The sequence below is a fragment of the Haliotis rubra genome, unplaced genomic scaffold, assembly GCF_003918875.1.
Source record: "Haliotis rubra isolate DU_JTF1 unplaced genomic scaffold, ASM391887v1 Scf84, whole genome shotgun sequence".
Taxonomy (NCBI): domain Eukaryota; kingdom Metazoa; phylum Mollusca; class Gastropoda; order Lepetellida; family Haliotidae; genus Haliotis; species Haliotis rubra.
In genome coordinates, this window is record NW_025767568.1 from 170,580 (window position 1) to 193,542 (window position 22,963).

At 40.4% G+C, this 22,963-nt stretch overlaps 1 protein-coding gene across 1 annotated transcript in view; it reads right to left on the bottom strand.

The window, feature by feature from the left end:
• LOC124262478 (NXPE family member 3-like) overlaps positions 1 to 17,499 on the bottom strand; it is a 45,660-nt gene extending 28,161 nt beyond the window's left edge. Inside the window, exons 1-4 of the mRNA XM_046696984.1 lie at positions 17,425 to 17,499; positions 14,780 to 14,965; positions 13,862 to 13,970; positions 13,257 to 13,360 (exon numbers count right to left, since the gene is read on the bottom strand). Coding sequence (XP_046552940.1) covers positions 13,257 to 13,360; positions 13,862 to 13,970; positions 14,780 to 14,965; positions 17,425 to 17,499 — 474 coding nt within the window. The remainder of the gene's footprint in view (positions 1 to 13,256; positions 13,361 to 13,861; positions 13,971 to 14,779; positions 14,966 to 17,424) is intronic.
• Positions 17,500 to 22,963: the final 5,464 nt, after the last annotated feature.

The following is a 22,963-nucleotide window of genomic DNA, read 5'->3' on the forward strand; positions in this document are numbered from 1 at the left end:
ATATATAGTATGTACAGGAAGCCATAGAGTTGTTTTAACAGAGGTATATATAGTATGTACAGGAAGCCATAGAGTTGTTTTAACAGAGGTATATATAGTATGTACAGGAAGCCATAGAGTTGTTTTAACAGAGGTATATATAGTATGTACAGGAAGCCATAGAGTTGTTTTAACAGAGGTATATATAGTATGTACAGGAAGCCATAGAGTTGTTTTCACAATAGATTGGTGTGTTATTAAGTTAAATAGGGTATACATAATGTTTGCACAGCATGTTTACATAGAGTGAATGACCATAGTTGGAAGTCAGTAAAGGGTATACAGTGATAGAAATGATGTGATTGGGATGTACAACATGTTTAGGTAAACACCACTGTTGGGAAGTCAGTAAAGGGTATACAGTGATAGAAATGATGTGATTGGGATGTACAACATGTTTAGGTAAATACCACTGTTGGGAAGTAAGAATGTATTGCAATTCTCTTTCCCCCATGTGTCGTGTGACTGACGGTTGATTTTCTGGTAACTGACATTTGAAAAGTGAGCGAGCTTAGATATCTTACGGTGAGGAACGCAAAAAATGAGCTTCACACATCCATGTGGCTATTCGACCACGACCCCAGGCGTTACGCGTGAACACTTTAACAACTAGGCTAACCCATCGCCACTCGATAAGAAGGGAGACTCATATGTAACAATGCGTTGATAAACGCTATCAGTTTGCTCCGGTTAAGTTTTGCTGTTGTTGTTGAACTCGGCAGTTGTCACGCTGTATGGCAGCGATCTGTAAAGAACCGAGTCTGGACCGGGAAATTAAGTGATTCACATCATGAGCATTGATCCAAATGGGATAAGAGAACATGCATCAAGCTAGCCAGCGAGTCTGACCGTCAGATCCCGTTGGTCGCATTTAACGACAAGCATGGGGTATAACGCCGTACTAGAGCATGCTTCCTGTGTCTTCGACCATACTATAACCACCCGACCATACTATAACCACCCGACCATACTATAGCCATCCGACCATACTATAGCCACCCGACCATACTATAACCACCCGACCATACTATAGCCATCCGACCATACTATAACCATCCGACCATACTATAACCATCCGACCATACTATAACCATCCGACCATACTATAGCCATCCGACCATACTATAACCACCCGACCATACTATAACCACCCGACCATACTATAACCACCCGACCATACTATAGCCATCCGACCATACTATAGCCATCCGACCATACTATAACCATCCGACCATACTATAGCCACCAGACCATACTATAGCCACCCGACCATACTATAGCCACCCGACCATACTATAACCACCCGACCATACTATAACCACCCGACCATACTATAGCCATCCGACCATACTATAACCATCCGACCATACTATAGCCACCGACCATACTATAACCCATCCCGACCATACTATAACCATCCGACCATACTATAACCATCCGACCATACTATAACATACTATAACCATCCGACCATACTATAGCCACCCGACCATACTATAACCATCCGACCTATAACCATCCGACCATACTATAACCATCCGACCATACTATAACCATCCGACATACATACTATAACCATCCGACCATACTATAACCACCCGACCATACTATAAACACCCGACCATACTATAACCATCCGACCATACTATAACCATCCGACCATACTATAGCCACCCGACCATACTATAACCATCCGACCATACTATAACCATCCGACCATACTATAACCATCCGACCATACTATAACCATCCGACCATACTATAGCCATCCGACCATACTATAGCCACCCGACCATACTATAACCATCCGACCATACTATAACCATCCGACCATACTATAGCCACCCGACCATACTATAGCCACCCGACCATACTATAACCATCCGACCATACTATAGCCATCCCACCATACTATAACCTATAGCCCGACCATACTATAACCATACTATAACCATACTATACTACCACCAGACCATACTATCACCATCCGACCATACTATAACCATCCGACCATACTATAGCCATCCGACCATACTATAACCACCCGACCATACTATAACCATCCGACCATACTATAACCACCCGACCATACTATAACCATCCGACCATACTATAACCATCCGACCATACTATAACCACCCGACCATACTATAACCATCCGACCATACTATAACCACCCGACCATACTATAACCATCCGACCATACTATAGCCATCCGACCATACTATAGCCATCCGACCATACTATAACCATCCGACCATACTATAACCATCCGATCATACTATAACCACCCGACCATACTATAACCATCCGACCATACTATAACCACCAGACCATACTATAACCACCCGACCATACTATAACCATCCGACTAGAACCATCCGACCATACTATAACCACCCGACCATACTATAACCACCCGACCATACTATAACCACCCGACCATACTATAACCATCCGACCATACTATAACCACCCGACCATACTATAACCACCCGACCATACTATAGCCATCCGACCATACTATAGCCATCCGACCATACTATAACCATCCCATCCGACCATACTATAACCATCCCATCCGACCATACTATAGCCATCCGACCATACTATAACCATCCGACCATACTATAACCATCCGACCATACTATAGCCATCCGACCATACTATAACCATCCGACCATACTATAGCCATCCGACCATACTATAACCATCCGACCATACTATAACCACCCGACCATACTATAACCATCCGACCATACTATAACCATCCGACCATACTATAACCATACTATAACCATCCGACCATACTATAACCATCCGACCATACTATAGCCATCCGACCATACTATAACCATACTATAACCATCCGACCATACTATAACCATCCGACCATACTATAACCATCCGACCATACTATAACCACCCGACCATACTATAACCACCCGACCATACTATAACCATCCGGCCATACTATAACCATCCGACCATACTATAACCATCCGACCATACTATAACCATCCGATGTGGCGGTTACAACCCGGACGGAATTACTTTCTCAAATGAAAAGAACAATTTCGACTATAATTACTTTTTATTACTTTTTAATGACAACAGACACTGAAATCGCGACGCGATAGTCCGTCACACTTCGCGAGACTGCGGGCGTGGTAGGGGTAGCTACGTCGACACTGGAGTCGTCTTTTAGGAAGTTCACCGCCACCTTGGATCACCTTGCTCAGTTCTTTCTCCTGAGCTGTACTAACTCGCTTGTACTCTCTCACAGCGGTACTCCGATGTCCCGTTGTTCTGGCGATTAGTTGTTCATCAATGCCTGACTGAAGAGTCGAGTGGCGCATGTGGCTCTGAGTGAGTGATTGCTGTAAAAACCTGCAATAAGACAATTTACGTTATTGCTAGTCTAACAAAGTAAGGAATATGGCTATATGTTCAACACTTTTCAATACCGCCCCTTTGAACAGTCATACAGAAGCCTTGTCAATTTACGTTAACAGTACAAGGGCAGCCTCAATCAGAAATATGGTCACGCCATACTGTGAAACCAAAAACCACCACATTCACAAGTTTAATGAAAAGTTAAAAAGGTAAAACTTACCTTCAAAGCCTGCTTGTTTCCACATCTTGCCAACTGTCTGCTGCAGAGTGTGTTTTCCAACAGCCTGCTGACTGTACCACTGATCATCTCTGGGCTTCACCAGTGGTCGCAAATACATGACACGGGAGTTGGTCGGACGCAGACTACAGTACTTTCTGAATATCGCAACTACACACTTGTTACGATCCTCACTGGCGTATTCACGAACACACTTTGGAGGAACACCAAAATCCTTAAGTCCACGCTGGTAAAACTTACTAGTCTTCTCAGAATAAAGAAGAAATTCTCCAGTGTCATCCTTGTCAATTTCGAATTGTCAACTGTAAGATTCCTGTGCTCATCGACGCTTTTGAGTGCAAAATTTATTCCAATGAGGTACAGCATTGTATCCAAAAGAACACTGGAAAAAAAATCCATCTTTCCAAGCTTGGAAATGTCTTGGAAAGATGATGTTTCCAAGACATTTCCAATTTTGGAAAGATGATGTTTCCAAGACTTTCCAATTTTGGAAAGATGATGTTTCCAAAAATTTCCAATCTTGGAAATATCCGCAAGGGGAGATAACTGGTGGGTGATGGTAAATTATTGTTCTGCATGGGCTAATTGCAATAGTGGCATGGGGCGGCATGAGTGTTTCATGGGGTCGTTAAGGCGACTGGCGGTAGTCTTTGATGTTTGGTGTTGTTTAAGTAATGATTGTTTAAGGGGTTAACGAAAGGATTATCGACTTGACTAGACGAAATTGCAGTGAACACATTTTAAGTGTTCAATGTTGTGGGTGAAAAGTGAATTTGTCACGTTGAGTTTAAATATGTATCATCATAAGCTTATATCTAGTCAGTGAGAGTTAATTTCGTACAAGGGCCACCGACCCTTTTTACAATTATAAAGATGAAAATACAATCCAGCCATATATAATATTAAGCTGTATGCTAACGTGTACAATGTCTAATTTAATCTTATACTCTATATTCAAAAACTTCGCTCTTTTTGTCAATGTTTCACATGGATTATTTATGTAGTATTGTGGGAGAAGGCTGTTTCTCAGATCACAGTAGAATGAACATTCAATAAAGGATTGGTACTTTGATTCAATGGTAAGTACAATACACAGAGGGTAGAATCACTCATGTTGTTTTATATTTACTTTTGCCCTTATTCCAACATTAAAGGATGGTCTGAACAACGAAACTTACTCAAAGCAAAACGAATCGCTATGCGTTGCTGTCAATCGCTATGCTGCCGTCCTGGGGGTCGAAAGTGATGGTGTCACCATGCACTAATTTCCACCGGACCCGCGCAGTTCGTGCTAAATCATTTAGTAAATGAGTTATGTTTGTGAGTGCGAAACAAGCGTTGTGGAAGCTTGGAACGATATCTTAAATTTGTCCAGATCGCTTCTGAAGTTAAAGAATCAAACTACTTACTACTTGTAGTACAATATATATATGATTGATGACCAAACATATTTATCCATGACACAACTTGAAGCATAAAGATTTCTTTCTCGAGGCGAGGTCGTGGTGGAAGTGACAATAATATTGTAAGTAGTGTTATATTGACACCCACCTCGCTTCCTCGAGAGAAATTGTTATGATATAAGATATGTCACGCATAAATCCTATTGGACATCAATCAAATACATATTGTACTACCAGTAGAAAGTAGTTTTGATTTTTAACTTCGGTGAAAACAAACCTAAATAGCATTTATTCTCAGACTCATGGATGTTCGCGACAGTGCTTCGCCATTTTTAATAATCGTAACATGGCGGGCTAAAGTCTGTTAAAGAATTAATGAGATTATGGTTTGTTTTCATCAAGTTAGAAAAGCAAAACTATTTTCTACTCGTAGTTAAATATGTATTGGAATCATGGCCAACAGGATTTGGCATGACACAACTTATAACATAACGATTTCTTCCTCGAAGCGAGGTGGGGGTCGAAGTGACATACCGCGCTAATAAATATCTTGCTACATTCCCATGGTTAATGTCCACTCACCAGTATGTAGATACTAGTCAACGTCGTCTTTCTATTTGGTCTTATAATCCTAATTAGTTTATTATCAGGCGATCTGCCTTTACTAACTTGAATATCTAGACATTGTAAATCATAATTCGCGACGCACGCCCTAGTGTATGTTGTCTGTCTCATTACTTCACCGGCGAAATCATGGATTCTGTGGAATGCTGCGACAAATGAATAAAAACAAAATGCAATTATTAAAACTAAAACAGGTAGTTATAATGATGTCAGGCTATTACTTTGTTCGAGGAATGTATCCATCAATATCCACAAAAGCGAGCCGTATGCCATTCACCTGCAGCTGTTCCAAATGATGTGTCTTTTAACAGTCTAATACATGTTCACGAAAAGTGATATATCGTTTCAGGTATTTCACATTGGTATATAGTCGCATTGGTCACCCAAGATAGCATACCTGGGAACTAATTGCATAATCTCCGCCATTCTTTACAAAAAAGTAATTTAGTTAGCCAATAATGAGAATCAATGTCTTGGCGGTTAATCCTTTGAAAGAAGGAAGTTGTTTTACGAGACACAGACACACGACAGAGTGTATTTAGTATTGATTAGTAAATGTACATACATAAACACTACCTTTTGACAAATCCGCTGTGTAAGATAAAAGTATGGGTTAATCCTTTGATCGATGTTTATACTGTTGAGTATTTACTCCAGACACAAGAAATGCAAAATGGGAACCTTTGTCGGGTTATCTAAGTGGTGTTACCACTAATTATACCTGTTATAAATTCATTAACTGACCATCAAGTGAATGATGACAAATGACATGTGTAGGTTTATACCACCTAACACGGGTTACAACAAGGGAGTATTAATTGCTGTACTGCATGCAATTTTAATTGCATGTGAAAACCTATGGGCCGACACTATTTTGAGAATACGGACAGAACTTCATTGTTGCAAAAGAAATACATATAAGCATTTGCTGTGTGCTAAAACTGTATTTACCTATTTACCTAAGTAAATTTTCAGAGTCTTCTAGCAATAGCAAAGTGCAAGGATGTGTTAAAAGGAATAACGAGTCAAACAGTTGCTGTTCGAATTGCATGAAATATGCAAAAAGCATGACATATTCAAGAACAATGTTTCCAATTTTGGAAATATGAGATTTCCAAAAATGTACAATTTTGGAAATGTCCACAAGGGGAGATAACTGGTGGGTGATGGTAAATTATTGTTCTTTGCTTGCCCCAGGACCTAATCCCTTGTTGATTGATGAGTGAGTCAAGGCAGTTAAGAGTCACCAATTAACAAGGCCTACTGCCTTGGCCTTATGCCTCTTAAAGAAGTCTCTGGAAGTAAGTTAAATCTTTGATGGGCATTAAGAAGTGGAATGCATTACTGTGACCTGATTTTCACCTGATGAAGGAGCAAACATATGCTCGAAACTTTCGTGTTATTCACAATAAAGAAGTAGACATCCATAAATCTTGTTTTTCTTATTAAAAGGTAAGTTATTAAAATCTGCTGAGCTGTAGGTTTGTTAATCATGTCGCGATGTGATTATCGCTCTAACACACCTGAGAGATTCGTCAACAGTGTGGTATGCACAGGCGGTGAAAATTGTATTGTACTACATTGGGTTGGTTGCATATTGTTAACATTATTCCATGGTCAATATCGCAATGTTTCTGAAATGGTAGTATACGGAAGTTTGTTCCACATTTTGATAATTTATAGAGAGATTCTTATCAAATTAGATATTTCTTTATCGTCGAACAGAATTCACAAATTACGGATGTTTTGTGTGTGTGTGTGTGTGTGTGTGTGCATGCACGCAGCGTGTATAACATCTATAACTTGATAGGTATTAATTAAAATCAGGCCGATTGTAACCATAATGACTATATTGGATGGAACACTTGAGGAACAAAAATAATTTCACTCTTCAAAAGGAACTGGAACAGTAACATTTTTCATGTTTTCATATGAGCTTCAAAACATTGAATGACATAAATGCTGTATGATGAAATGGATCAGAGAACATTAGAATGGCATCGTGGACGTGTGAATGACACGTGTAATGGTCAAAAATATATAATCACTATGTTAGTTAACTCATGACCAGACACGTCAAACTGGTACCGATAGATTTATATCTAATATGTAAAAATTCAGTATATCTTAGTACCTGAAATAGAAAACACGACTTTGGAATGAGATGTTTTAATCTGAGATTAATCTGTTAGGTAGCAGTTTACTTAAGTAGAACTTAAATCAACTTCAAAAGATTGGTCATTCATAAAAGTGAAGCAGATTTCACTTATACTGCAGTAAACAGTATGGGGATACACAACGAAACATACCACTTATGTGATAACAACTCCCTGTTTATTGCATAGAGCGGCATTTCGATGTACAACGTTCAGGATAAACAAGCTGATTGAATGTTGATTGATTCCATCACTTGGACAAAGAGTGGATTTAGACTTGTTGATCTTACTCTCCTCATGCCCCCAACGATGTGCTACTTGCTGAATCACCTGGTGTTAATTTGCTGCTAGTCACTATGCATATATACTTCTGTTCACCTGGTAACTGTTATCTTGATAACGGCGTGAGAATATACATGGAAACTCCCTCTATCGACCTTTGGTCCAAACAGATGAGTTAAGAGAAATGTTGATGTCCCGTCCGTTAGCAAATTAACATTGGATGATAGAGACAATGATAGGCCTACGTGTTGATAGAAGAGGATATTCGGATTATGCGAATGAGAGCACACCTAATGAGAAAACGAGCCAAATATATGTATAAAGATAGTGTTTCATTTCAGTCTCAGCATATAAACATTGAAATATAAAACACATAAAAACATAGAAGGCGAAGCCACAGTGGTAACGGAGACTATATGGACAGATTTTATTTAATCATGTTACAACATGCTACATTTTACAGGCTTTTTTTATAAATAGTTATATAACATCATATTATGAAATGTTTCAAAATATTACATAATTATAAATATACATACACATTTATAAGTACATTATAAATATATTAAAGATGTGAAAGAAGAGACGCTGAATCAGCAAACTGTCTAACAGTTAACATTCCATTTTATTTTGAAACTGGTGTCTCAGTTCTTGAAGATGTCGTTCAAGGTATCCGTATTTCTTCGTCGTGGGTTGTCTTTGGCCTTCGGCATATTGCACCAACGAGGTGTAGGAATAAACTTATGTTCAAGTTGAGCATTAGCCATTTCGAAATCGAATGTACACTTTCATGCTTCTTCTCATTACATGTATATATCCCAATGTAATTAGAGGGGAACTGATCCAGAGCGATTAATGTTTCTCGCCAACAGTCTAATTACCAAACCAAACTGCAAGCTTGTCGGTATCTGCTCCCTCGACCGTGACGGACACAGGGACTGGGCTTCTGGCCACCTTGACAAAATTTCTTCAACCCAAACAGCGGGACATTAGGAAGGGTGGATGCTCATCAGATGCTGTTACATGTATTTGAGAATACCCCCAGTAGTTCCTGTCTGATTGCAATGAAGTATACCAGCAGTGTATATGCTTTTCGGATTTTTTAATGCATAGATGGCATAGTGACTGATCCAATTTTTCAATTTGATCTTATTTCTGTGTTTTTTTACCTCGATATTTAATCATGCCATGTAAACATATGATGTCTATTACATATTATATTTATGACAAATGAAAATGTACTCAGGTATATACAATTTTAACTTCAGTACACATCCAATGCTTATATGTATTTCTTATGCAACAATGTAATTCGTTCAGTATCCTCCAAACAGTGTCGGCCCATAACTTTTTTCAGGCAATTAACATTGCATGCAATTCAGCGATTATTATCCCCTTTGCTGTAACTAGCTGAGTGTTTGGTGGTATAAACCTACACATGTTATTTGTCATCATTCACTTGATGGTCAATTAATGCATTTATAACAGGTATGATGGTAATACCACTCAGGTTACCCGCCAAAGGTTCCCATTTCGCATTTCTTGTGTCTGGTGTAAATACATGTATTCAGCATTATGAATTGATGGTCTGATGTGACAAATGTATTACATGTTATGTAATATGCTCATGGAACTGCAGCAAGACGAATTATCAGCTGAGATACAAAACAAACATTGATCAATGGATTAACCGATAACACGCTGATTGATTAATTACTTTTTTCTTGCACAGTGGATTTGTCAAAAGGTAATGTTTATGTATGTAGATTTACTAATCTATACTGATTACACCCTGTCCTGTACCCTGTACCTGTGTAAAAACAACATCTTTCCTTCAATGTATTAACCGCCAGTAAGTTGATGGGGGTGTTCCTCTTTTGCCAGTCGGGCAAGTTGTTTATTTAAGGCGTAAGAGGATCACCAGACCATGTTAATTAGCAAGACAATGGTGCGAGGTGGGTGGGGAGTGTGGGGAGGAGATGACCAAGCCAAGAAAAACACAAGTGGATTTAATGCTCATTATTGGCTAATTAGATTACCTTTTAAAGAATGGCGGACATCATGCAATTCGTTGACCAATGAGATTATACACCAATGTGAAAACTGAATCGATGTATCCCTTTTCGGGTATTAGACTGTTAAAAGACACTTGGCATGGAACGGGATTCTTTGTCAGCTGCAGATCAATGGCATATTGTTCCTTTATGTGAAGGTAGTGTCCCATTTTTGACAGCGTCTTGGTCACTGATTCGCGAAGTTTCGCTCTCAAACCTGGGATAACTAGCTGCACCAATTAAGGGTAGTTATGTTAATGCAATCACCTGAGAGAAGTACAGAACAAGTAAAATTCTTCAACACTAATACAAACTAATACTGGAGACGAACTGCCAGCAGGAATGGTACCATTATATGGAGATATCAGTGCCTGAAAACAGCCTCAGTCACTACAACAGCAGATGGGACTGTTGTCAGAAGAGGGGACAAACAGCATACACATCCAGACCAAAGCTCTATTGGCTCCTATATCCAAATTTGAGGCTGTCAAAATCGGGACTTAACCTATGTGGATATTGATGGATACATTCCTCGAACAAGGTAATAACCTGACATTGTTGCAGACTTTAGTCGGTGTGTTATTTCTAATATTTGCATTTTGTTTTTATTCATTTGTGGTAGCATTCAACAGAATCATTTGTTTTCGCCGTAATGAGACAGACAACATACACTAGGTCATACCTAGGGTGTGTGTGAAATATGATTCTTGTTGGCATTCTATAAAATGTCTAGATGTTACAGTCATGTTATAAATACGCTATAAGTATAATCGTATGCTTTTATTAAGTTTCAAAATGCATGCCAAATATGGCAATATAATAATTAGGATTATAAGACAAAATATATAGACATACATTGACTTCGTTTTTTTCAGTCCTGACATTTTTACCACTGGCAGATGATTAAACTTCAAAGTGTTTTCATTTCATTTTCAAAATGATGGAAATATTATCGAGTAAAAAGATTTTATTTTTGTTGATCAATCTACACCTATAACGATCAATTGCGCATGCGGGTTAGCAGCAAAGGTCACGAACCAATCGAAAGTACTGGGATATCATCCGGGTACTCAGGGAGAAAAGCAATAACAAAAGCAACAACCAGTGCGGAAATTGCTCTGGATCAGTGCCTTGTTAAATGTGTTTACCATATGATTGTTTTGATCATGTTTTTACACGGTCGGCTTCAGTGTGCGCGATTTGTTCACTTCCATCAACCACCAGCTTGTAATAACATCGTCACATGAGATTAGCCATGTGCTAAAATAACACCCAAACTTTAAAGCGTACCTTGTCAATGTCCTGAGCCTTATAAGAATCGAAGGTCGGCTTCCTGAGTCGACATCTCAAACTATGGTATGTAAGTGGTAATAATTCCCGAGCATTAGAGAACAGATTGGCTTGGTTGGAATTTAATGATTTTCATAAACTAGAATCTCATAAACTATTTGTCTCTGGAATCATCTGTGATATGAACTTGTGTAGTGGTTTCTCTAGAAATTATTTAACGTTATCTAAAATTAAACATTTAGTCACCTTTTATTGTATATGACCAAATTAATTAGTTACACTATGAAGTTTTAAGAAGGGATTCATTTGGGTTCTTTTGCCCCAGTCCGCCTGTGTGTGGACAATATAACCAATTATCTATTATTAAGTTCATGATATTTCGTGGAATACACCAACTGCATAACACCGTCTCTGACCACAAACCCAAACGGGTTGCTCTCTATTCGCTCACAGTCTTAAAACAACATTTCATGGTCTGTTGACTGTTGATTTCATAATGATAAACCACCTAAACGGTCCATCCCTTGTGTCAGGTGTTAATTAGAGGGTACCATTAAAGAATGTATTCTACTACAATAAGCCTATTATTCCCTGGCAAGGGTTCACTTTTATGACATGTAATAAACAATGGCCAGTCAGTCAGTGGGTCGGTAAACTTTTATTTAATCAATGATGTAACGTAGGTCTATGTAATTTGTGTTTATGCAAACCGTGACAGGTCAAAACTATTTGCGCTTTTGTGGATAATAAGTAAACCATACACTTAAAACTGTATTTTGGAAAATGCTAGCCATATCAGGGCAAATATGACAGTTAATGCCAATTTTGACACCTAGAACAACCAGGATGCAGGACGAGAGAAGTTATACCAGGAATAATCTACAACGTCTTATAGTCTCCCTGGTTATAGTTGATCGCATAGGAGGACGAATACACTCCTAGGAGGACGAATACACAGTCTATACACTCACGGGGATCCTTGGGAAAAGGAGAAACTGAAAGAAGTAGTGGTAAAATCCTTCCTAAATTTCCAAAGATTTCCAAGCCTTGGAAATATCATCTTTCCAATTTTGGAAATTTTTGGAAATATCATCTTTCCAAATTGGAAATTTTTGGAAATCACCATTTTTTTTCTTGTGGAACCTGTAGTGATGAAACTCCCAAGATGCCCATATCCCACATAGTTTTCTCTTGTTCATAGGAAATAACCTTGGCCTTTTTGGTACGAATTCCAATGCGTTTCGATCCTTCTTTCATTACACTGTCCAATATATTTCGCAGTTCGAGAAAAACGTTATCCGACAGGAATTTCAAATCCCGACCACACTTCGTCATATGCATGTTCAATAACAGCACTAACTGTCGGAGACTTTTCGGATTATATTCAGATCCATCGCTTTTGCGCACCTCGCATACAAAACGACACAGAGAGTAATTAACAGGTTCGGTCCAACCCCGAACGGGTACTTGAACTCGTTCGGGAACTAACACCCCGATCGGGATAATAAACCCGTTCAAAAAACGCATAAAAACCGCAAATTACACTCGCCCAGCCTCAGTACACAACGGCGCACAATGGTGAGTGTTCACAATAATCGACGAAGCCCCCCACCACTGCACAGTAACACACGTGGGTCCAAATGACGCCGCATTTGGGGCGCCACCCCCACAAAGCAGAGGACCCCGTTCACAACGAATACACAAAATGCCCTCAAAATAAGTAAATGACATCATGTCATGACACAATGTTAGCAAAAATAGACTGTTCACTCACCACGTTTTCAATGTTGGCGCCAAGGAAGTCGCAAGCGCCCTCTAGTTGTCCGTGGGAGGGGGAAACAACTCCACCACCGGTTCGTCTGCTGGAAATGATGGAAGCTCAGTGAAGACACAAATCGTGTTTGTGAGCTACGTCAATGAAAGGTCAAAGGAGGCGTAATCGTACGTGACATGTGTGCAACGTGTACAGATTGAGATGATCATGTTGCATGTAGTGAAATGGAAAGGGTGATGCCAAGTAATGAAATAATTAATACAACATATATACTGGGACGCTGAACACAACATGTATAACGTAAGCATCAGAGATAAAAAAACCCGAAATACCCCGGCAATGATGAAAGGCTGACAAAATTAACAATAGTAATGATAATGATGGAATAAGTCATGGAAAATTTAACCATAGGAGCAAAAAAACAAAGCAACGTGGAGAAAGGCTGGAGAAGAACGGGTCCCAAGAAGAGGCACCAATCACCACACGGGACCCGTTCGGGTGGACTATATCACGGATCCGGACAGCCGTGCCAAAAGCTTTTACAAGCGAAGGAAGACCCTCCTGGAAAAGGTATGTAATTATTGAAACATGAAATAGTTACTCACCACTGTCATCGTTATCCACCATAGCTTTGAGTTGGGCCAAAAACGCTTCCATCTCTGGCTTCGTCTTGGATTTCAGAGATTTGTGGGCCTCTGTCACCTCTGCATTAGGCTGCATGCAATACACAAAAATTCATGGTTCACATGATGGAAGATGAACACTCGAAATAACACGTAATGACATACTGTGCGATGATGCCTATGACACAACAACACACTTAAAGTTAAGATGCAAGGAAACATCGTAAATCACAATGAAAACAGACATAGGATGGATGGAAGAAGGCACAGTCATATTAAATACGTCAGAAATTGTGTCTGAATAACGAAACAATGTGCATATACATCATGAAGAAGTGTGAAACATGCATCATCGACATCAATATCGGTCTCAGATGATGCACATGAACAAATGGACCCAAAAATTGTATCACCTGCCCAATAGGCTATAAAACATGACACATAACGATTGCTGGCGTGTACGGAACAATAATATCCGTCCGTTGTGTGGATAACGCTTGAACAGAACAATTGAAATGTGGAAAACCACAGCTCTATAAACCATTAATGAATGTAAAGACACCATGCTGCGTACATAAACAGCATCCAGTAAAACATGTCTACAAATGATGCCTCCATTCACTTCCATTGATGTCACAATGCCATCAATTGCCGCCGCCAACTGCGCCCTGCTCATGTTACTGGGCTTTTCCGATTCCTCCCTCTCAGCTGCGGTGATAATTACCCTGGGCAGTGCCAAAATGGTCCCACCACTATGTCTCTGTTCACTGCAATAAATATAATGTACAGTACACCACTGTGAACAATCATATATATCATCCACCACAAATAACGGTACTGTATGCAACACACTTACATGTACAACCGCCTGTTCTCATAACACTGGTGTCGACATGTTACCAAATGGAGATCCAACAAGTCCCCAGGATGGAGCCCGCTGTGAGGTTGGATCTCCATTGGTCGCTGGAAGTGTCCAACACGTCTAAGCCAACGACGCCATCCCAGAATTTCACACTGTAATGAATCTTCATTAACAGTGGAAGACTGGTAGGCGTCGTGGTCGGTCCCCAGAACGGTCTCGAGCATCTGCAATACATGTAACATGATTAGTCATACGTCCCAGGCCACCAAGTAATCAGTCACATGCATATGATGAATGTGTTGCAGGCTAAAGAGTTACATATCATCACCGGGGCCCGGATAACGCTCACAATTGAGCCTGAGATGGGTGGGGAGGCCCAATCCTTTATTTCACACCTAGATGATCAGGTGGGTTTTACATGAATATTGATATGTGTAACATATGCATGATAAATGAATGGCATGAAATTGTGATTGTGAATGAATTGCTACATAATACACATGTAAGTACACCTATCCATAGTCCTGTCACCCGTGGGTTGCACAACAAACTGATGGCTGGTGAGGTAAGTAACCAAAAATGATTAACACACAGATCCTCCCCAACTGAGGATTCATAAATGCACTCGGTATAACTACATCTGTCATTATGTTAAGCAGGAAAATATAAAATGTAACAAAAACTATTTGTCACATTATGATAACCATCGTCAAATACGCACTACATTCAGCACCCCAATGATACATGAAAATCAAATTGCCATCACCAATAATGCACTACAACTCATGCTCCATACATTGGAATATTGGCACATGTAAAAGAAATGGATTCAAAGCATAACTGCGTAAATCGACAACTGTCGCACGCGGTGTTGTCGATGTATAACGATTTGGTTTTCAATAAACACATTCATAGAGGATAACCGTAAAAAGTGCTGGAAGGGACATAACTCTATGGGATTCGCTGTCATAAATAATCGTCTGCTATGCCAATCTACATCAGTCATAATGATCGGTAGTATGATGGGAGTTGAATTTACTGAGACACTGATTGTAAATGCATACCGATCACATTGGATATCAATGGTTTAGCATCACACTTGTTTGACTGGTCGTTATCATTATGGACATATATGTATTATGTATGATGTAGTGATGTTACAGTTGGATTTGTTATACCTTCAGATATCACACACGGATGCAGTCCGTCAGGAGGTTAGTAATCCCTGAGCCAAGCCACATCCTACATTGCGATTCTAAAGGAACGCTAACTGACATTGACACTGATAATAAACGAAAAAGTGCTACAATAACCCAGGAAACAAAGACAAAGAAATCTAAAAGCGATGAAACTTTTTGTCCATTATGTGGTGTTCAGTATGGGAGTGCGAATGATGTGCGATTGATTGAATGGGTGGGGTGTGAGTATGCAAGTGGTGTGAATGCATGTTCCTATTGGGCACATTGTTCATGTATGGGTGTTCACAGATCATCAAAACGTCATTTACAGCCTCTATCATCCTTTTGTCCTTCACATAATCATGACATTCCCATCAAGTATCAATGTTAATACATCATGCCATCCTTCATTTGTATTATCATGAATCATACATTAAATCATCAAGTATGTCACTGTGAGAGAATGTGAAGAGAGTCAGTTGTGGACAAATGTGCTGTATATTAATAAACATTTCAGTATATTTAAAGTTGTTGTTTTCTTATTGTGCATACGTGCAGATACTAATGTCATTATACCTTTTCAAGCTTATCCTGCAACTCCTCCTCCACGAATGTTCTGTTGGGACACCTGGTGGCATCCACATTTTGACCCGACGGTTCCTGGCTTCGAACATGAAATCCGCACCCTCCCCTCTACTGACATGTCCTGACGCAACCTCCCCTCTACTGACAAGTCCTGACGCACCCTCCCCTCTACTGACATGTCCCGACGCACTGATGACTTCGGTTGCATGTGTGAAATCATGAATATCCTGATGAGCTGAGTGTCGGAGGATGTCATCCTTCAAAATTATGTCCTGGTATGTTGTGCAGTTTAAGCCATAAAATATAGTGGATGCCACAGACCGCGAGTCCAACATGTACCTAGCAGAGTTGCGTCTAACAGAGGAGCGGTATGTAAAGATCGGGAAGATGAAGGTTCGGACAACATTCCATACAAACAGGTGTTTTGGGTTCTTCACTTCAAACATCCATCTCCTGAGATGTTGAGCACTTAATGGGCTATGGCTGCTCAAACATGCACGTACATATGGCAGAAGGAGCTCATCAAGTGTTCCATACATGTATATGATGATGAACATCCATGATTTATGGTGATTTGCTGCTGATTGGGCGTATGAAAGGGCATGTAGTGTTCTGAACCCGCACAGAAGGGCAATGTGCTTGATGCATGGTATCCATAGTAGTTTGAAGATAGCTTTCGTTAAATTCAGTTCAATATGTCCCGGGCCAGGTATCAGGAGGAAATGTTTGAACATGAGATGTTGTTTCATGTCTGCATCTGTTAGATAACTGTTGTGCATCTGTTGCAAGTGTTTAGCAAACGCAGCTTACCCAGTGTGTATTTCGGACTGGCATCGTGGACAGATGAACCAGTTACTTAACATCTTGGACAACAGACTGTAAGGTGATCCATCACACACGAGGCCTATCCATTGACGTACTGTCCCCAGTGCTGTCGTTTCCTGAAGGGTGGTGAGGATTGTTCGTAAACTATCATAGCTGTTTGGATTGCACATGATAGGATCTCCAAGGGACATTTGAGGTGGTGGTTGAGGGTGATTATGAGGTAGAAAACTGTATGGATCAGCAGATGTTTTAGTTGATTGCGGTAGCACAAATTGGGTGTCAGAATCTAAGTTATTCATATAGGTGCCTTCCGCTGTCTGTATCTGTTGTTTAACTAAGGTGTGTAGTCGTGACTCAACAAATTCATCGAACAGATGATTGATCATGTTGTCTGCTTCCATGTAATCTTTCAACAATGCATGGTATGACGGCCATGATGAGTATGACAGCCATAGGTAGGGTGACAAATCGGGATTGGTTTGTATGTTAGTGGCAGGATTTGAAATGTACATCACATTGGTTATTACACTCTGCTTTGTCTTACAATTGATCGTGATTCGCCAGTTCCTCTGTATTACTTGGTTGTTATCAAAGACAACCACTATATCTGTATTTTGAGGGCACTCGTTGGGGATGAGGGTACCAACTTCCAGTCAGTTTCTGATGCTGCTATATGACCCACCAGGTGTCATTGCATGTATGAGGTTACTTATTGTCTTACTCCCACTGGCGAAATAGCACAGAATGTTCAGTAGGAAGGCCACAGGTGTGATCATACTTGATGTACTGATACTGCATAGATTTTCTATACTGCGCACAAACAGAAGTTTGTTTTTCTTGGATAGATGGTGTACGTCATTACCAAGTAGTGCAGAAAACAGTGTAATGAGTTTGTCTGACAATTTGGACAATATGTTGGTGGCAAGATCAGCCTCATACGTCTCTGTCTGTCTATATAGTCCAGAAATGGCCTTTGTATGTTCACTCAAATCCTGGCTGAGTGATGATCCTACTGCAGTTATGATTTTTGTGATGACATTGTCACTGTATATGTTGTCTGCAAGACCTTGCAACACAATTGCTAATGCATCCACATGATGCTGGTCGGTAGGTCTTTTGCCAATTAATTCGCGTTCCGTATATTCTGCACAGGCCGTACATAAGTATGTTGATTTTGGCTTCAACCATCCATTGTCTGACAGCGTTTCTGTTACAACTTTGCGGTATTTTCTGGATTTAATCTGGTAAATGTGGTAATTGTCATCACTCACAAAATCATCGTGTTTGGAACAACTACATCTCTTCGTTGGTGTCATTTTTTTTACCTGCAATGTGAAGAATGTGACAATGTGAATTCATATTTTTGGGGTAGGGATGCTGTATCATTTCCTTTTTTTGTGTCCAACCACACCCCACACCCATCCGTATCTGTTTATGTACATCGTCCCTTGCACCCATGTCTGGGGAGGTCGGGGGTTTTCGAACTGTGTGTATACCCCCACATCTCCCACTCCATTTTTGTCCATAGTCCCTTCCACCCATGGCCGGGGGGTTCGGTGTCTGTTCATACCCCCCCCCCCCCCCTCTATTTCTGTACATAGTCCCTTACACACATGCCTTGGGGGAGGGGGCAGATGGTCGCTTGTGATGACAACCCCCAAACCCCACCTCCCACCCATATTTATGTAAATAGTCCTTTCCACCCACCCCGAACAGCACGCCACCCTCAACCACCACCAAGTTCTTGTTTCACCTATACGTCTTTTTACCCACTTGCATTGGTTAACTCTCCAGTGATGTGTCCGCCGGTCCTGTTTGGCTTATCGCCCTTCACAGGCAACCAGAGGGCGCTTGGTGTTCACTTCCGGACCAGACATGTAGCGTGGTGAGTGATGTTTGCATTTTTCATAACATTACATCATGTTGTTTATTTGACTCTTTTTGCGCCTGTCATGTGTATTAGTTCTGACAGGGGGCCTATGGTTAGGGGGGTTAGCGCCCCAAATGCGGCATCGTTTGGTCACACGTGTGCCACCGTCGCCACGTTGGCGGTTTCATTGACAAATATAACAACTCACCAGATTGTGCCGTTGTGTACTGAGGCTGGGCGAGTGTAAATTTGCGGTTTTTATGCGTTTTTTGGACGGGTTTATTATCCCGATCGGGGTGTTAGTTCCCGAACGGGTTCAAGTACCCGTTCGGGGGTTGTACCGAACCTGATTAAGTTCATCGTCGTTCAGATCCTCGAGTTTGTGAGATATTAAACTTAAACGCTGTCCGGATGTTTCCCCTCGTAAAATTCTCTGATTACGTGAATTTCTCCAAGTTTCAAAAAGACCACAGGCCCAACGTAAATTCTGTTTGGTATTTTGAGGCACACTTGTCTCGCATAATCCTGCAATTTCAGAATCCAACAACGGTACAGAAAATCTTTCATGATCACTATGCTTCCCACTACGGCCGCCAAACACATTCTCACTTCTTCCTCCACGTCACTAATATCGCTGTAATGTTGCTGAAGAAGATCCCTTTCCTCCGCAGTTTCCAGTGCTGTGCATAGAATTTCATCATCTCCAGAGTTTTCACTTATTGTCAAAAACTCACACTGTGAAGCTGGAATTAACGTATCGCCGCTGTCGGTCCCACTCATACCTGCTGCGTAATGAAGAGACATGTGCGCGGAGACAGTGTGTTTGTAAAGGTGAGATTTCCGAAAAGCACGTGCTTTACGTCCTCGGTTCATTAACCATCCTTGATGAGGGCCCGGAATGAAATCCTATGTACCCCTGAAGCTGATTAATTAAAGAGCATCGGGCCGCTTTCTCAAGACGACCTTCGATAACTGGTAAAGACATATTAGCGTTGATTTAACGACGATACGACCGTACGTGCCTTTAGGTAGAATACAGAATATAACACACATTAGCACGTGCCGTTCATGACATAAGTCGACCGCACCACAACCTTGCTTGCGCTTAAAAAACTATAGTCCATTCATTAAATTACAGACGCGTACCAAATAAATATTACTCTTTTATTTTATTAAAAGCAATATTTGTGTGCATGCTCTAAGTAGGTTAGAAGACTCGGACACGTTCTGTAACCGTGGATTAAGGCGGTTAGAGCCCTCGGCTCCGCGCCTCGGGCTCTAACCGCCTTAATCCACGGTTACAGAACGCGTCCTCGTCTTCTAACCTATACTTGTACCCCAGATCTACATGAGGACATGGGTAGTGTAATGGTCATCGGGATGAATTATAATTCCGGCCAGACAGTGCAGAGAGTGAGTTGGGTTGTACGCCGCTTTTATAGCATTATTCCAGCAATATCACGAGAAATGAGCTTCTCACATTGTACCCATGTGGGGAATCGAACCCGGGACTTCGGTGCGACGAGCGAACGCTTTAACCACTAGGCTACCCTACGGCCCCATGTGCAGTGATACTCACTACACTGATGATGGGAGTGGGCGTTTAGCAACTGAAGGTGATGACACACATGAGGGTATAGTGATAAGTGTGTTAGTTCCCGCATCTCCAGTCAGACAGGAAATATCTGATGCCACCACAATTTCCTCAATCATCCCAGGATTGATCACTATCAGCAGGGATTAGAAAGTCTCCATTTGTGTTTACTTGCAGACAATTTTCACTCAGAATTTATGTACAACGCATATTAATTAGTTTATAATTGTATTTATAGAATTATCGTGCAAAAACTCGTTTTAGAAAGCTCCAAACATTATAAAACTAGAAGTTTCGCAGCTTTGTGGAAAAGAAAAATCAATGGTAAATTGGCCACAATATAAGCTGACTTACCTAAGATATATATATTCATGGTGTATTCATCTCTAGTGTATCGATCTCTTTAGACAGGGACCCGTGAAGTTCCGGGTTAGAGTTGATCTTCTGTAACCCATGTTTGTCGTAAGAGGCGACTAACGGGATCGGGTGGTCACGCTCGCTCTTGATCACTGGATTGTTTGGTCCAGACTCGATTATTTACAGACCGCCGCCATATAGGTGGGATATTGATGAGTGTGGCGTAAAAATAAACTCACTCACTCACTTCAGACAGAGGCGGTGAGGTGGACTTGGCTAAAGCGTTCGGCTGTCACATCCATAAACCGTGTACAGACAATTCTGGCGTCCCCCCGCCGTGTTGGTAGACGCTAAAAATGCAACTCACTTAATCTGTTTCCACACAGTGGAGTGACGTGTTTCAATGTGTTTGTCGAGCATGACGGTGATTGCTGAATTCAAATGTGTGTGCAAAGTAAGAGATTTTACGAGCGCAACATTTGTCTGTCCACTGTCACTGCTTCTCCTCCTTCTTCGACTACAACTACTCATATTCTTGCTGCTACTACGGTTACTAACAACTACTACCCCTACCGCAACGACCAATTATACTACTTCATCTGATGCTTCCCCTGTTACGTCTACTGCAACTACTACTACCACTACTATATTCCTGCTGCTACTGTTCTGTTTGTTTGTTGTTTAATCGCCCCTCCATATTGTACATATCAAGGGAGACTTATGCTTATCGTGCATTGATAAATAATATCAGTACATATTTGGATTTGTTTTCTAACGCAGCATTCAACTATAGTCCAGCTACATGACAGGTCTGTAAATAAACGAGTCAGGTAATCCAACGGTTGATGTCATCAACTAAACCAGTTTGGTATAACGTGGTACCGGTATGTAACACAGTACAAACCTTTATAATGATCAAAAACCTGAAGTTCTTTGATTTAGAGAAAATCCGAAGTCCTCATACACAGTAGAGACAGGAGGCTTTCCTTGAGTAACAGGTTTTCTAGATGGAACACACATCATCCCTTCTGCCCCCATTGTTTAAAACAATGACTATTGCAACAGAAAACGGCTCCATTCGATGCAACGTCAGATAAACAAAATTCACGACAAACTGAATATGTGAGTAAAATGACAATCAGTCTCACCCGATAATGTATGCACCTTTAATTTAATTAAATCTTGGTAATCCAACACCTATCTAATCTGAATTCCGACGTTGTTTTGAGGGGAAATCTTCTGTGTGTAGTGTCACACCAAGGTAGTGCAATCAGGAAATGCCAATCAACTCGCAACAAGATTGACTCTCAAATGTCAATAATAGAGAAAACTCATTTAAAATTTCTAAAATATGCTTGTGGTCTTCGAAACTCAACCCCCAATATCATGTTTTATGGGGAATTAGGAAGATATCCGCTATATATTAAGATATATAAAAGAATATTATCATACTGGCATAAACTAGCTACAAACACTTTTAAAACGAAATTATCGACCCTTTTATTCAATTTCGTTATATCTTCTTCTCCAAACACTTTACCTAAATTGAAATGGTTTAAATTTGTCAAACGGATCTTAGATGATTGCGGACTCTCAGAAATGTATGATTACCCGTTCCTATGCTCATCAGAAGTTTTGGTTTCAAAAGTAGAAACAATACTCAAAGATCAATATTTACAACAATGGCGATGTGAACTAGCGTCTTGTTCGAAAGGAAAATTTTACCAAAATGTTAAAGACAATCTATGCTTTGAAAACTACCTCTTCCTTCCCAAAGTTATACATAATCCAATTCTTAGATTTAAGTTATCAA